The sequence below is a fragment of the Ursus maritimus genome, unplaced genomic scaffold (genome assembly GCF_017311325.1).
Source record: "Ursus maritimus isolate PB19 unplaced genomic scaffold, ASM1731132v1 scaffold_6, whole genome shotgun sequence".
NCBI classification, from domain to species: domain Eukaryota; kingdom Metazoa; phylum Chordata; class Mammalia; order Carnivora; family Ursidae; genus Ursus; species Ursus maritimus.
In genome coordinates, this window is record NW_024426774.1 from 25,316,947 (window position 1) to 25,333,695 (window position 16,749).

The window sequence follows — 16,749 nt, forward strand, 5'->3', positions numbered from 1 at the left end:
AAATGTTTGATAAAATTCTGCAAAAAAGTCAGGTAGGCCGGGAGGTTTCTTTGGAAGATTTTTAACTATAAATTCAATTTCCTTAATTCAGATGATCTGTTTCATATGGGATGTTTTGGTACTTTGTGGTTTCAAGCAGTTGGTACATTTCACCTTTACCTTCAAATTTATATGTGTAGATCTGTCTTTATTATTCCCCAGTTATCTTTTTAAGTTTATAGTATCAAGTTTGACAGTCTGAGTTTTCAGATTTATTTATTTTGACCACCTAAGTTGTCACATTTATGTACATAGTGTTGTTCATAGTATTTTCTTATTGCCTTTTAATGTCTGCAGGATCTGTAGTGTATTTTCTCTTTCGTTCTTGATGCTATTGGTAATGTATCTTCTTTTTTCTTTGCTAGCCTCACCTAGAGATTTACCAGTTTTACTGATCTTTTCAAAGAACACTTTTTTGCTTATGTTGATTTTCTCTATTTTTATATTTGTTAAGGTCTGTCTTATGACCCAGGATATGATCTGTCTTGGTGAATGTTCTGTGTACACTTGAAAAACATGTGTATTCTACTTTTGATAGGTGGAATGTTCTAGAAATTTTATTCATTGATGATGGTGTTCAGTTTCTCTATATTGCTACTGGTTTTTTATCTACTAGTTCTATTAGTTACTGAGAGAGGAGTGTTGAAGTCTCTAGCTGTAATTTGGATGCCTATTTCTTCTCAGTTCCATTATTTTTGCTATATGTGTTTTTTTTATTTTAAGAGGAAAGAGGGGCAAAAGGGAGAGGAAGAAAGAGAATCTTAAGCAGGCTTCACCATGTGGGGCTTGATCTCAGGACCCTAAGATCATGACCTGAGCTGAAATTTTGAGGCTTAGCCGACTGAGCCATCCATGTGCCCAGCTGTATGTGTTTTGAAGTTCTGTTAGGTGTATATGTATTTAGGATTGGATTTTCTTCTTTGTGAATTGGCCCTTTTATCAGGTAATGATGTCATTTATCCCTGGTCATTTTTTTGCTCTGCTCTTTATCTCATATAAATACAGCTACTTCATCCTTTCTTTAATTAATGTTTGCCTGAAATATCTTTTTTCCATCCTTTTATCTTCACACTTTTATTTATTTCTATTTTAAATTTTGGAATTTTTATTTATTTTTAAAAGATTTTATTTATCTTAGAGAGTGCGCACACTTGTGCGTGTACAAGCTGGGGAGATGCAGGAGAGGGAGAGAGAATCTGAAGCAGACTCTGCACTGAGTGCCCATCCCTTCATGGGGCTTAATCCCACTACTGTGAGATCATGACCTGAGCCGAAACCAAGTCAGAACCTCAGCTGACTGAGCTACCCAAGCACCTCTTATTTATTTATTTTTTCAGTAGGTTCCATGCCTAGCATGGAGCTGAGTGTGGGGCTTGAACTCAGGAGCCTGAGATCATGACCCCAGCTGAAGTCTAGTTGGATGCTCAGCCACCAGGTGCCCCATATTTTTTTTTATTTTTAAGGAATCTCTACATCCAAGGTTGTGCTTGAATTTACAACCCTGAGATCAAGAGTCACACTACTGAATGAGCCAGATAGGTGCTCCTTACTTTTATCCTTTCAGGAGTGTAAAAGTTTCTTACAGACATCATAGAATTGGATTGCATATGTGTTTTTCCAATTCATTCTGACAAGGTCTTTTATTGGCATATATATAGACTGTTTATATATGATGTAATTGTTGATATTCTGTTTTATTATTTACTTTGTCCCTTTTCTCAGTTTTTCTCCTTTTCTCCTTTTTTTGGTTATTTGATTTATTTTTCTTTTCTTTTTTTTAAATGTAGACTCTATGCCCAACATTCACGGGGCTTGAACTCACAACCCCTTGATCAAGAGTCGCAAGCTCCACTGACCAAGCCAGGTGCCCCTTGTTAATTTTGTTTTTAACTTTATTTTTTGCTCTAATTATGTGTATGTGTTTTTTGTAGTTACTTGATGGATTGCAATATATGTACTTTTCACAGTGTATTTAGAATCAGTACTTTACCAGTTTAAGTGGAATATAGAAACCTTTTTACTATATCATGCTCTCCCCTCTTTTGAAAGTTACTTATTATATCCACATACATTAGAAACCCTTTCAGACAATGTAATAAGTTTTGCTTTCAGTTGTCAAATATATTTTAAAGAACTGAGGCAAAAAATCTTTGGTTATATTTACCATTTCAGTTGGTCTTCCCTTATTTCTGATACTCTAATAAGTTTTCTGAAATGATTTTTCTTATATTTGATGAATTTCCTTTTGCAGTTGTTTTTGAGTAGCTTTGCTGGCAAAATTTCTCTTTAGTATTCCTTCATCCAAGAATGTATTTCACCTTCATTTCTGATGGATATTTTTGCTGATACAGAATTTCTTTTTCTCTAGTACTTAAAAAATGGTCCACTTCCTAATGAACCCTGTGGTTTTTAATAATAAATGTTTTTATTGTGTTATTACTTCCATGTAAATAACGTGTCCTTTTTGTCTGTTTGCTTTCAAGATTTTTCTTTGTTAGTTTTCAGAAACAGTAATGTGTCCGGCTGTGAATTTTAACCTGTTTTGTGAAGTTTTCCCTTCCCATAAAGAATGTCTACACTAGTGCAAGTTATTAGTGTCAATCGGGTCTGCAAACCCTTGTAGCTCTCAGACTATCTTCTAATTTTATAAATAAAGTGTTACTGGCACACACTGACACCCATTTATTTATATATTGACTATGGCTGCCTTTGCACTACAGTGGCAGAGGTGAGTAATTGTGAGAGACACCATATATCTTGTGAATCCTAAAGTATTTACTGTCTGATCCTTTTTACAAGAAGTTTGCTGATTTCTGTTATAGATGGAGGAATTTGAGTTTTTCCTCTATTAAAATTTCCTGCTCAGTTTTTTAAAAATTTTATCCATGTAGTTTTAAAAGTCACTTTACAAATAACTTTTTTTAAAAAAGGGATTTATTTATTTTAGAGAGAGAGAGTGCACACACACAAGCGGGGGTGGGGGGTGCAGAGAGAGGGAGAAAAAAATCTTGAGCAGCCTCCCCACTGAGCACGGAGCCTGACATGGGGCTAGAGATCGTGACCTGAGCCAGAATCAAGAGTAGGCTGCCTAACTGAGCCACCCAGGCGTCCCTTACAGGTTACTTCTGTACAAAGTTCTAAAAAGATGCAGTAGGCGGTATGGGGTATGTGCCATCGTTTTTTCCTTCTATTTAAAAGCCAAAAATAACTTTTTAGCCAACTCTTCTTGGAAAACATAACAAACATTAGTTAAGCATAGCTTATCTTTCTTTGAGAAATTTATTTTCAGATATTTTAAACTCATAAGGCAAGTGAAATAAATGGTTCATGCCAAAATGGGATTTAAGTTTTTTTTAAAGGTAGTCTTGGGAGATATAATTTAAGTATAGGTCATAAGTTTATCAATATTATTGGTAATATTAAAATATATTGAGTGTTGAAATAGTAATCATGAATCAGAGCATCATGAGTAAAAGTATAGCTTACAATATTCTATAAGACTTTGAAAACGTGTTTTCTGAGTGACACGGTCAAGCTCTACTATAGGTTTCTTGGTTTCTTCATCTCTTTTATTCTTTCTGTGCTTAAAATGGTTACTCTTATGACTAAAATGTTGAATTTATCTCATTGTGAAACCTGTGTTTTTGTTTTTTGCTGTGCAGACGCTCAATTTTGGGTCAGACTTAAACACATGGATTTTACTTTTAACTGAAATTAGAGGATTTCTGCCCTCTCTTGGTCCTTAAATAAGAAAAGACTTGCTCAAACATGTAAGAAGTTGAAAAGTTCCAAAAATACTCTTTGTTCATTGCAAGATATTTTTCTTTCACAGAAATCTAGGATTTTTTAAAAATTATTTTTAAATAATCTCTATACCCAATATGGGGCTCAAACTCACAACCCCAGGATCAAGAGTTGCATGCTCAACTGACAGAGCCAGCCAGGCGCCCCATCTAGGACTTTCCTAGGAGCAGATGAGTAAATCTCATCTTGAGAATACTGTCAGGGTACATTAACAAAGCTCTCCTCTCAAAAATAGTCTTCAGGCCGAGTAAAAGATTGAGAGAAAGGGTCTGTGGTGGGTTCAATAATCTTCCCTCAAAATTCGTGTCTGTGTGGAACCTCAGACTGTGATCTTATTTGGAAATAGGATCTATGCAGATGTAATTAAGATGAGGTCTACAAGCTAGAAGATCCTCCAAGGGAGTATGGCTGATAATACCCTACTCTCTTCCCCCGGTGCAAAACAGCCCTCTGCTTATGGATGATCTTCCCTAACTAAGGTCAAAAACTGGGAATGAACTCATCCTAATGAACATGGTCTTATTGCATGCTGACTATACTGGCCTGAAGAAATTGCCAAGACTGCTTGATCACTGTGCATTACTTTGAATGCTAGTATTGTATAGTGTATAAGAAGTTGTAAAAACAGTGTTGACTATTTTTTCAGTCAGGATCTGTTGAGGAATCTCTAGTGGCATGATACAGAATTCTTTAGGGTTGCATGGAAAACTGTTTGGAAACTGGGTTTCTTGACACTTACATTTTATACCTCTCTTGGGAACTTTTAGCAAAATTATAATTTTTATAATTTGTCACTTAAATGCATGTACCTAAAACAGTAAAGCAGAATTTGTAGTTTGTTTTTTAAAATTTTATAGTTATGTTTGGGGGCAGGGCATATATTGGAAATCTAAGTGCCTTCTACTTAGCTTTGCTGGAAGCCTAAAATTGTTCTAAAAAAGAATAACTTTTTTTTTTTAAAGATTTATTTGAGAGAGAGATCTCATGTGAGCAAGAGTGGGGGGGGGCAGAGGGAATGGGGGAGACTCTCAAGCAGACTCCCTGCTGAGCTCCTAGCAGGATGTGGGGCTCTATCTCATGACCCCGAAATCATGACTTGAGCTGAAACCAAGAGTCAGATGCCCAACCGACTGAGCCACCCAGGCACCCCAAAAAAGAATAGTCCTTAAAAATATTTATAGTTAATGAGTTTTGGTGTTTTGAAACGATCTTTTCCAAGTTCTTACATAATTTTACTCTGAGTTTCTATAATTTGTGTTTCTTGTGGTTTTACCTAGATAGTAGAAGTTCTAGGTGTAAATATGCCTGTTTTATTGTATTACAGAGATTATTTTCCTATATGCTAACATATATTTCAAACCTCCAGTTCTGAGACTGAACTGTAGATTTTTGTTTTGTTTTATGTAGATGGTGAATTAGTTCCTAATCAGTTTGGTAATGCCTCTAAGCTGTCAGAGTCCAAAAGAGCTACAATAATCTGAGATTAAGAACACCAACCCAGTATTCATTGATTATAACAATGTTTTATAGTTGACCTAGAAATTAAAAACTAGGACTCTGATTTATTTCCATTTTCCTGCTTTTGTATCGTTAGGTAGTAGCTGAGCTAGTTACTGGGATGTTCTGTAGAGTTGTGGTGGGAGTTCAGGATGAGGTATACTGGCAGCAGGATTACTTGCCCACAGGAAATTATCTTTTCTAATGGAGTAAAATTTCACAATTGATCATTCGTTAAAGTCTTTTTACAGAGACTGTTTGTGGCAGAAACACTTAACATTAATCTCCTTATAAGTCTGTAAATTCAAGTATAGAAACTGATGTTATCTTAAAAAAATTTTTTTTTGGTATTCAAAGCCTCTTGCCTGTTACTGTTTTTAATAAGACTTCTGAAATTCCACTCTGACTTATTCTGAGAAATTTTATGGTTTGTGTATTCACTGACTTTCTCCATTAAAATACTCTTCCGATACTGACTTGGCAGAAACTTCAGGAACGTTGATCTTCAGCGATAGTTGACTGTGTTTTCTCAGTGGGGGTTGAACTAGAGGCTTTACTAGTTCTCTTAACCTAGGTTATAAACATTTTCCATAATTTTATCTCAGATATAAAAGCCCTCAATAACTTCTGTGGTAATTACCTAGAAACTGGCCATGCTGACTTTATGCTTACTGACTTTTGGGGAAAAAAAAAAGGCAAATACTGAATATTTTAAAATTTTGTTCTGACTATTTTAATTATGAAATAGTATAGAACAAAGAACTTCCCTGTACCCTTTACCCAGTTCTACCAGTTTTAATTTTAAATACTTTACCACATTTGCTTATCATTATTACTTTTGCTGTATTGAGAATAAGTTGTGTATATCATGCCCCTTTACCTTTTACTATTTTTTAAGTTTTATGTATTAAGTAATCTCTACACCTAACTTGGGGCTCAAACTCAAGACCCTGAGATCAAGAGTCCCATGATCTTCCAACTTAGCCAGGCAGGTGCCCCTGTTTATTTCTAAGAACAATAATATTTCTCTTTTTTAAAGATTTATTTTTTTGAGAGAGAGAGTATAGGGGAGGCACAGAGGGAGAGAGAATCCTGAAGCAGACTTCCTGCTGAGCGTGAAGCCCGACAAGGGCTTGATCCCAGGACCCCAAGATCATGACCTGAGGTGAAACCAAGGGTTGGCCAGTCAACTGACTGAGCCACCCAAGCGCCTCTATATTCTCTTTTATAATAGCTCTGTAGTTGTCAAGTTCTGACAGTTTCACAATGATACTTTTATCTGATCTATAGTTCATATTACAAGTTTATCAGTTGTTCTAATGTCCTTTAGAGCAATTTTTTCACTGCAGGATTAAATACTGTATTTAGCTTCCATGTAAACATTTATTTTTAATGGACTATTGGTCTTTAAATTTTAAGTGTTGAATTTTTGTTCTTTTAACAGCTAAACCAGGTGGACAGGTGAAATGTCAGTATATATCTGCGGTGGATAAAGTTATATTTGTGGATGATTATGCAGTAGGGTGTAGAAAGGACCTTAATGGAATCTTGTTGTTAGACACTGCTCTGCAGACTCCAGTTTCAAAGCAGGATGATGTGGTTCAGCTTGAATTACCTGTTACAGAGGTAAGTTGAAATAAATAAGTGTACTTTTCTACTTAATGTAATCTCAGACATATTAGCTGTTAAATTACGTTGTGTTTGAGGACATTATATATGTACCTTTTCTTTATATGTACCCCTGTAAAAACAGGGAATTGACTTACTGATCACATTTGTTTAATTCCTCTGTATAATTAATTGATGCTTATCAAAGTGGTGTTTAGGTGTAAACTGTACCAGGTTAAAGTGTAACAGAGACACCAAAATACAGTGGCTTTAAACAATATAGTTTTTTCAGTAACAGTACAGGTCTATGTGTAGGGGTAACTTTGCTTACCTCAACACTTAACTTCCATCCATGACAGCTGTTCCAATTCTCATTTGTATTTCCCAGTCATAGTGAAAGGGAAAGCAAAAGTCCAGGGGGGAGCATACTGGTATGACCCCTCCCTCCCACCCTCCCTCCCTTTGTTTCTCTTTTGTCTTCTTTCCCCCCTCCTTCCCTTCCACTTTCCTTCTCTCCTTCATTCCTTCTTGTTCTCTTTCACAAACTCTCTCATATTTACCCTTTTCATGTTCATCCCATTGGCCAGAATTTAATCACATGGTCACATCAAGCTGAGAAGACTGGGAAAGAGGTAGTTCTTTTTTAAATATTAGATGGAAGGGAGGAATGAGTATTAGTGGATAACCAGTAATCTTTGCTGTGTATCCTGTCTTTTAACAGTCCCAGTTTAAAATTTTAGTAGTATGTATGTTTCTGTAGTGTTGCATATTCATTACTTAATTTGTGGGTCCACCCTAATTTAAATTCTTTAAGTGTGTGTTGATGTTCATATGGTGTGATTTGAAAGTACGTTTTTCAAAGTTACTGAATTTTAAATCATTTTACGTAAAATATCGAAGATTATAATGCTGTGTTCCCTAATAAAGTGAGATAACATTTTTGTCTTCATACCAAGTTGTTAATTATGAATTGTTTTGCATTTGGTGGTATGATTAGTTGATAAAACCAGTATAGCATATTTCCCAATTTTAGGGCATGAAAATTGTCAGTGTGTAAATATAAAGTGCAGTATAAATGTTTTTATTCTCTTTTTGGAAGGCTTTTAAAAAAAAAAGATACCAATATATATCCACTTAGATTTCACATTTAGTGTCATAACACAGTTGTCTGTTATATGTTATTGTTGAAAGTATGTTGCTGAAAGTTTGAGTTCTGAAAAGACAGTAGCCTTCTTTTTGTCATCAGAATATTTGGACCTGGGGTCAATGTCTAAAATTTTTGGATAGAGAATTAATTAGTTTGAGTTGTATTAAACATTTTTTCCTCCTAATTTGAGGAATTTATACTAGACGATAACCTAATAAGGCTGATATCCTAATAAAGGCTATACCCTTTATTTTATGTATTCTATGGAATATATATATATTTTCTATGATGAAAGATGGTATCAAACTGTTCAGGTTTTAAAAAGAACTAGAGAATTACAATAAAATATTGGAATATTTATGATGAAATAGACCCTCAAATTAGTATTTTCTGTACTGTACTGTCTGAAGTGTTAAGTATTTACCTGGCTTCTATCACCTCCTCTACCTTGTTGGCTGTTAACATCTGATGCTGATTTTCTGTGTACCTAAATAATTACATAATATTGTTCGCATAATATTCTTTGTAGACCTTCCACCATCCCAGATGTCCTTTACTATAGCACATTATTTTGTCACTGTCTTCACTAAAGTATGGGGTCCTAGGTTTGGTTGGATCAGTGTGGATATATTCTTTTCCATATGTCATCCGTGTAGTTCTGTTAAGGTAGTTCTTTTTGAGTTTGTGGGTAACAACACAGAGGGTGTTTTTATATTACCTGTTGACTTAGTGAATGTTCCCTCTTACGGTTTTGTATAGTTTGAGTATTTAAAACTCATTGAAGGATTTCACATTTATCTCTTTAAAATTTTACCTTTCATTTTTGTTCATGGTGTCACCGTATCCAGTTTTTTCTGTCTTGCTTTGGTTTATAACTTCCCTGTATTGAAATTTTACTCTATGGTATTACACTGAATACATTGCTTTATCTCATTAACTTTGTAATAGTCCTTCAAATCTATATATGATTAATTACATGTGATTTATAGTGCCTGTCAGAATCATTACAAATTAAAATATTTGAATAAGGATCTGAATGTAACATTTTTTGTTGTGTTTAATTTTCTGTGATCATCTTTTTTTATTTAGGCACAACAGCTCTTATCAGCATGTTTAGAAAAGGTAGATATTTCTAGTACGGAGGGTTATGATTTGTTCATCACACAGCTCAAAGATGGTTTAAAAAATACATCCCATGAGACTGCAGCCAACCACAAAGTTGCTAAGGTAAGAAGTTTTTTTTACAAAAAATTTGGATTGTAATAGAACACCTCCCTACTTTCACTTTCTCTGTCTTTCCCCCACTTTCCACCTACCCTTCAAAATATTCCAGTTCTAGATTTTTCTCTCTTTTAGAGAACAAAATGTGTTTATAAGTCACCTAAAAGTTGAAACTATTTTTACTGAAGTCTAACTTCAGTTTGTGGAAACTATTTTGCTTACTTTGTTCCTAAAGCTTCTGTGCTTGGTGGCTCTATATTGGTGGAGAGGCTGATGTAAGAGACTTTCTTGTTAGCTGATGAGCTTCATTGAGAAACGGAATATGTCTTTGGAAATGGGGCCATTTGGGCTTTCATTGAAATAAGACTATGTGAGATAGTGCTTTGAATTGAATCCTTACATATGTTTTACTGATTTTTCTTTCTTTTCTAAATTAGAAGTGTAATACATATGAAATTTCTATACCAAAGGGTGTAAGGTAGAAGGTAAAAACCATTTTCCTAAAAATAATTTTTGCATTTATAAGCATCTTTTTTCTTAAGTACCATTGTAACTTACTAAAATGTGATGTACTGTGATCTGTTCTGGCTACTATTAACAGAATACCACTGACTGGGTAACTTATATACAATAGAAATTTACTGTTCACAATTTTGAAGACAGGGAAGTCCAAGATCAGGGTGCCAGGATGGCTGCCTTCTGGTGAAGTCCTTCCTAATTCATACTTGGTTCCTTCTCATTGTGTCCTGATATGATGGAAAGGTCAGGGGATCTTTCTGGAGCCTCTTTTATAAAGGTATTCATTCCTTTCAGAGGGCTCTAGTCTCATGACTTAAGTACCTCCCAAAAGCCCTAGCTACTAAGTCACCTTTGGGGGTTAGGATTTCAACAGATGAATTTGAGGGCAAGGGGACACACACATCCAGACTATAGCATACACCTTGCTTTTTTTCACATAAGATTGTATCTTGAGTATCTTTCATATTAATCCTCAGATTAGCTGCAGCCTTCCTAATATTGAATTTTTTAAATAAAGATTTACCATGAGATTATTAACTTTTATTCCATTGATGGAACATTTTATTTCATAAAACAAACTATACTATGCATTCCAACAAAGAGAATTTATCGTAAGGAATTGATTTTAACATGTGTTTGAGAACTGAAGAAGTGGAAAAGAAGCTGTGAGGAAGCACACAGATGGTAACCCCGGGAAGCAGCTGTCACCTAGGTCTGAAGGAACAAGAGCTTAGGGTTGTCAGCACCTACAGACTTAAAGAATAGGCTCTGTGGGTCTGGGATCCAGGCTTCTCAGGAGGAGCTGCTGTCCGGCTGGTACCTCAGGAGCTTGGGGATCAGAGCTTGAGGAGCTGAGACATGGATCTCGTAGAGGTGCTGCTTGGCTGGTGTTATTACCTCTGGGGAGCTCTGTGAGGCTGGTTCTGGGAATGCTAAGTAAAAAAAATGCGGAGGACTAGAAGAATCAACTGCTGCTACCAGGTCTTGTGCTGAATCAGTGTTGAGAGCAGTGACAAGTCATAGCCGGGGGGCAGTCTTCTCTGCCCTCATTATGCTTTCCCATTTCTATCCTGTATTCCTTCTGCCAGAACCTGACAGCCAGGAAACTGGCTGGGAAAGAAGAAATGCAGTTTGCAGAGTTTCAGCCTTAAGATGATAGGGGAGAGAAATAAAGGGTCAGTTTGGAGCTGAGAGATAATAGTTTCATAATTGGCACTATCTACCCTTTGGCTACTCAGTATCTCCATACATACTTTCTGTACATATTTGAACTTTTAATATGACAAAAATACTGTGATTTTACTTTTTACAAATGAAAATTCCCTCTCCCCATCTCCAGAGATGAGAGAGACAAAGTTCCAGTAGATACTTTATCTATCCCTAGGTGATACTAACTACTAAAATTCAGTTACTTTTAGGTCTTAACTATTTAGGTAATAGAACTTACTTTACGCTGCCCAAAGACTAAATGAACTACATCCAAAATTCTTGCATAAAATAAGTCTGTGTGTCTGTCTGCATCTGTGTGTCTGTATCTGAATCTTCATCCATCCGTCATGTGTAATAAGGGAAGAAAATATTCATAGCTGCTCTATCCCTCAGTTCTTTAATGGTCAAGAGGATATACATGATAGTTATAACCTCCGTCTACTACCGTTTTCATATTTGTCCTCAGCACTTCAGCTGTCAGATGTCGTTGCATGGTGGAGTGACCCACCCAAGTCTTCACTTTTGCAGGATCTAAATCCTCAGTGGTGCTGTTTTAGTTTTTGTAATCACCTATTCATTTTTACTGTTGGACATGGAAGGACTTAGAGGTACCCTAAAGAATCCTTTGGTTTCTTTTTTTTTTTTTTTTAATTTTATTTATTTGAGAGTGAGAGCATAAGCAGGGAGGGGGCGGAAGGAAAGGGAGAAGCAGACTCCCTGCTGAGTAGGGAGCCCAACATGGGGCTTTATCCCAGGCCCCTGAGATCGTGACCTGAGCCGAAGGCAGACGCTTAACCAACCGAGCCACCCAGGCGCCCCCCTTGGTTTCTAATAAAGTTCTCCTTGCCCCTATTAGTTAGCATCAATCCAGTTTCCCCTTGTTTGTCAGTTTTAATCATACCAAGCAGCGGAATAACTGCCTTCTTTGCCTGATGATTCAGTGACAAGAGGAGCCCAATATTGCTGGGTAGCAGTCTCAACATGTAATCGAATGTAACCATTGTACTCCTGGTAGAACACTCCTCCTTTGGGATGTAGGAACGCTAGAGCTTAAAGCTTGAAAAAAATCTTTGAATGGGGTATGAAGTGTAATAACGACCCTATTGGGAGAAATTGTTAGGTGTTTTTTGTTGTTGTTTGTTTTGAGTCTGAGCATATTCATCATCCTGTAAGGTAGAACCTCTCTTCCAATTAGTATTGAAAATGAGACTTTGGTAGGGCGCTACACTTTTTTTGTTAGGCCAGCTCCTTCTGGATGATAACACAGTAAGACCAGTCAGTTTCATGGGCAAGAGCCCATTGCTGTGTTTTTCTTGTTTGTTTTGTTTAGTTTTGTTTTTTGCTTTGAAGTGCTTTCTTGGTCAGAAGCAAAGTTGTGTGGAATACCATGATAGTGCATAAGCCATTCTCTTAATCCACAGGCAGTCGTTTAATAGTATGGCAGAAGCATTGTAGGTGGAACAAGTAAACGTGTATCTAGAACACATGTTTATTATAGTGAATACAAGTTGATGCCCAATCCATGGCTGAAGGAATCCAATATAATCAACTTGTAATCAGATAGCTGGCTGTTCCCCCTGGAAAATGGTATCATATTGGTGGCTCAGCTTTGTTATCTGCTGTTGGTAGATTAGGCAGTCGGTAACAGCTGTAGCCTGGTCAGTCTTGGTGAGGGGATGTTTGTGTTGTTGGACCTGTACATATCGCCATCTCTTTTGCAATGGCACTTTGCATACAGGTCCATTGAGCAAAGCATTGGGAGTGGCTATGGAGAGAGGGTAAGTGACATTCATACAATGTGTATAATTTGTCCATTTCCTTGGAAGTAGATGTCTTTTGATGAGCATTTGTGTACCTCATAAGTATTTTCCCATTGTGTTTATTTTGAGAGGTCTGTCCTTAGACTTCTACCCTTGACTGCAGTCCTGGTCTTTCCAAATGCCTGACCATCCAGCCAAAACATTAGCTACTGTCTGTTTATCAGTGAGGATCTTCACTTACGGGCAGTTCTCAAACCAGACAAAGAGCACAGCCTCATATACTGGTTGAAGTTCTGCCCACTGAGATTTACCCTCACCACTGTCTTGATTGGGGTTGTAATGTTGCAGCCATCACTTTAGGGTGGTACCAGCTAAATGTGCAGAACCGTCTGCACATCAGAGCCAAGGGTTTTCTTCCACAACTACCTCTTAAGGAGTTCTCTGTGAAGCTATCAGTGTAGAATGAGAAGGAGGCATTATAATGAGAGTAGGTATTGTAGAAGTCTGGGTTACTGTCTTACTCATCTTGTCCAAAACTGGCCTTTTGGACTTTCTCAAGACTGATCTTTTGTAAACCACTCAATGAAGAGAGACTTGTCATTTGTTCCCAGTATTAAAGTTTGGTGTGTCATATAACATCTGGTTTATGATGGACAGCTCTGATCACATACGCATTTTTTTTTTAAAGATTTATTTATTTTAGAGAGAGTGAGTGCAGGGGGAGGGGCAGAAGGAGAGGGAGAGAACTCATCTCAAGCATACTCCCTGCTGAGTGCGGAGCCGCAGGTAGGGCTCGAGCTCATGACCCTGAGATCATGACCTGAGCTGAAATCAAGAGTCAGACACTTAACCGACTGAGCCACCCAGGTGCCTCTGATTGCACAGACATTTATTTCATGGATTGATATTAATTTCTGTCAGGGACTGAAGCCAGAAACTTTCTCAAAAGAACAGTTACTTACAGGGGAGGGTGTGGCTTTATTCGAGCATTGTGCTAGTGATTGTCCCAGTTCAGCTTGCCGGATGGGTCATTTAGCATCTTTACTTGCAGTACACACTTCTAATGTCATTGAATATGCTCAGTGGTAAAAGTGGCAGAACATCTTGTCATTCAGCCAGGACCTGCGCAGAGCTTCTTGAACTGTGCCTATTCTCTGATAATTGAGTTAGAGTAACATACTCAGATATGCCAGATAGTGGGTCCAGAATCCAGTTAGGCCCACCAAGCACTGTTCCTCTTTTTCCACTATTTGCTTTTATAAGTTGTAGCAACTTGTCTTTCACGTTGGAGGAAATATCCTGACATGCTCAGACCACTGGACTTCCAGGAATTTCACAAAGGTTGTAGGACTCTGAGTTTCTCTGGGCATTATTGATCTTCTCTGGCTTGCATGTGTCTTACTAAGGCATGTAAGTTCTTTGCTACTCCCTCCTGATCCGGACCAGTCAGCGTGATGTTAGAGTGTGTTACAGCATCATGTAGTAGACCAGTGTGGTGATCTGCAGGATATTAAGTTGATCAAGATTTCTGCAGACTAGATATGGTAAAGAACATGAGCAATAGTCCCAGGGTAGTAATGAAGATTGATTGCTACTGCCAGATAAAAGAAGTCTACTTTTGGATGGTTCTTAAAAATTAGTATAGAGAAAAAAGTATTTTACAGAACTGTAACTGCCTGTCAGGTATCAAGGGATTTGTTGATTTGCTTTACTAAAGATAACTCATCTGGAATAGCAGCTGCAGTTGAAGTCACCTGGTAGCTTATAATCCACAGTTTTTCTTTCAGATCCATTTACATTTTGCATAGGCCAAACAGGCCAGTTAAACGAAGGTGAGGTAGTTTGAATTCCCCTGTATCTTTCAGGTCTCTTTTGGTGGCGTGAATCTCAGAAATTTCCTCAGGAATGTGGTATTGCTCTGGGTTAGTAGGTTTGTAGAGAATGGAAGTTCTAGGGGCTTCCACTTGGCCTTTCTTCCTTTAGTAGTTCTTAGGACTATAGAAACTGTGAAGATTTTTCTGGTTGCCGGTTTTATATCTCTTCCAATTATGCTTTTGGAAACTGGACAGTTAACTGCAAGATAGGTACAGGGATCCACAGAGCTCACGGAGATAACATTGGGCTAGAACTCCATTAACCATTTGACCATCCTAAGTCCCTACTTTCACTAGTGGACCACAGTTCAGTGCTACTTCTTGGTAAAGCCTGAAAGATCACACTATTTTCTATTTCCCAGTGGACAGTGACTGTAGTGCATGTCTACAGGTACCTTTGGGGAACGTTTGGAGTATGATTTACAGTGTATGGTGGGGAGTTATTGTAGTGCCCTTTCTCAAGGGGATTCGGCCAAGAGGCTCTTATGAATGGGTTAGTTCTAGGAACAAAATAGGAGGCTTTCATTTTCTTTGTCTTTATCTCTTTCTCTCTCTCTCTAGCAATTCAAATCATGTTTCTGTCCAAAAGTTTTTCTAGTTAGATGGATAAATTATAATTTAGTAGGCTGCCTAGAATGTACTAGACAGAGTGGAAATCATAGGTGAGCAGGGACAGGATATAGAAATGAAATTATTTTATAGACTTCTCCAGAAGAATAATACTTAGCATCTTTGCTTTCTAACTTTTAAAATAATTTTAATGTTAAATAATTATAGTTAATATTTGTTGAATGCTTACTGTATTAAACATTGTACCAATTCTCCCTTGAATTTTCTTAAGAACATTATGTGAGTAGGTACTATGTGGGTAGTTTTTCCTCATATTACAGAAGCGGGAGACTGAAGTTAATTTGACTAGGGTCACATAGTTGATGGTGAAGATGGTTTTGGAATCTAAGTCTGTGTGACTACAAGATCTGTGCTTTTAGTTACTCTGTGTATAGTGACAACAATAAATACATAAGAGTCTGCTAAGCTGATGTAAATCCTCATATGCCTATGCATATGTACAGTCTCACTACACTGTACAAGTACATTCTTAATGAACAGAGAGATTTGGGTGCCTAGTTCGTGCTTAACATTGCAAATGTGCTGGAGGAATATTAAAAGTAATGGGTGATTTTCGTTAACCTAAATTGTTGATGCATATATGTAAGATGTGCTACCTTCAGGTTCTAAACTGTCTTTTTCTGCTTGAGGTTTCACTTTTTTACATAATTGCAAGTTCCTGCTTTAAATGATGAATTAATGGAGTAAATGAATTGAGACTGATGAATAGTTCTTTTTTTTTTTTTTTTTTAAATAATGTATAAGTACAGTTTTGGTTTAAACTGTTGAGTACATTTTTCTTTGCTTACACTCCCAATTTATTTCAGTGGGCCACAGTTACATTTCATCTTCCTCATCATGTGTTGAAGTCCATTGCCAGTGCCATTGTGAATGAACTCAAGAAAATAAATCAAAATGTTGCTGCCTTACCTGTGGCATCCTCAGTGATGGACAGATTGTCTTACCTCTTACCTAGTGCTCGTCCAGAACTTGGAGTGGGGCCAGGCCGTTCTGTGGACAGGTATAACTTTGCTTATAAAGAGATGTTACAGTGAAATCGAATTGATTAGGTTTTTGGATTAACTAAGAATAACAAAAATTTAATTATGACTTAAAATGTATTTCAGAGTATTTTGGAAAACCATTCAGATTCTCATAACAAAATACTGAAGTGAATTAGTGCTTGAATTGCTGTTAAACATTTTTTCTTGGTGCTTGGAAGGTATTTAAAGGGGTCATAAAACTATTCCGAAAATTCCAGCTCCATACTTAGTAAATAAATATTTGAGCCGCCTTAAAAATATAATTATTCAGTAGATAATAATTATGCCTTGATGAAAGCAATGAAAAACAGTTTTCATAAATTGAAAAGCTGTGCCAGAACCTGTGTATAAGAGCCATATATTATTTCCTACTTAAAAAATCAATTAGGGCAATTTAGAATTAAGATTTTTATGCTGCC

The 16,749-nt window shown here is 36.8% G+C and overlaps 1 protein-coding gene across 2 annotated transcripts in view; it reads left to right on the plus strand.

The window, feature by feature from the left end:
- BIRC6 (baculoviral IAP repeat containing 6) overlaps nucleotides 1-16,749 on the plus strand; it is a 226,625-nt gene that overhangs the window by 18,813 nt on the left and 191,063 nt on the right. For both annotated transcript variants that reach the window (XM_040623077.1, XM_040623076.1), the window contains exons 2-4: nucleotides 6,785-6,966; nucleotides 9,185-9,322; nucleotides 16,115-16,308. In XM_040623077.1, the coding sequence (XP_040479011.1) occupies nucleotides 6,785-6,966; nucleotides 9,185-9,322; nucleotides 16,115-16,308 (514 nt within the window). The remainder of the gene's footprint in view (nucleotides 1-6,784; nucleotides 6,967-9,184; nucleotides 9,323-16,114; nucleotides 16,309-16,749) is intronic.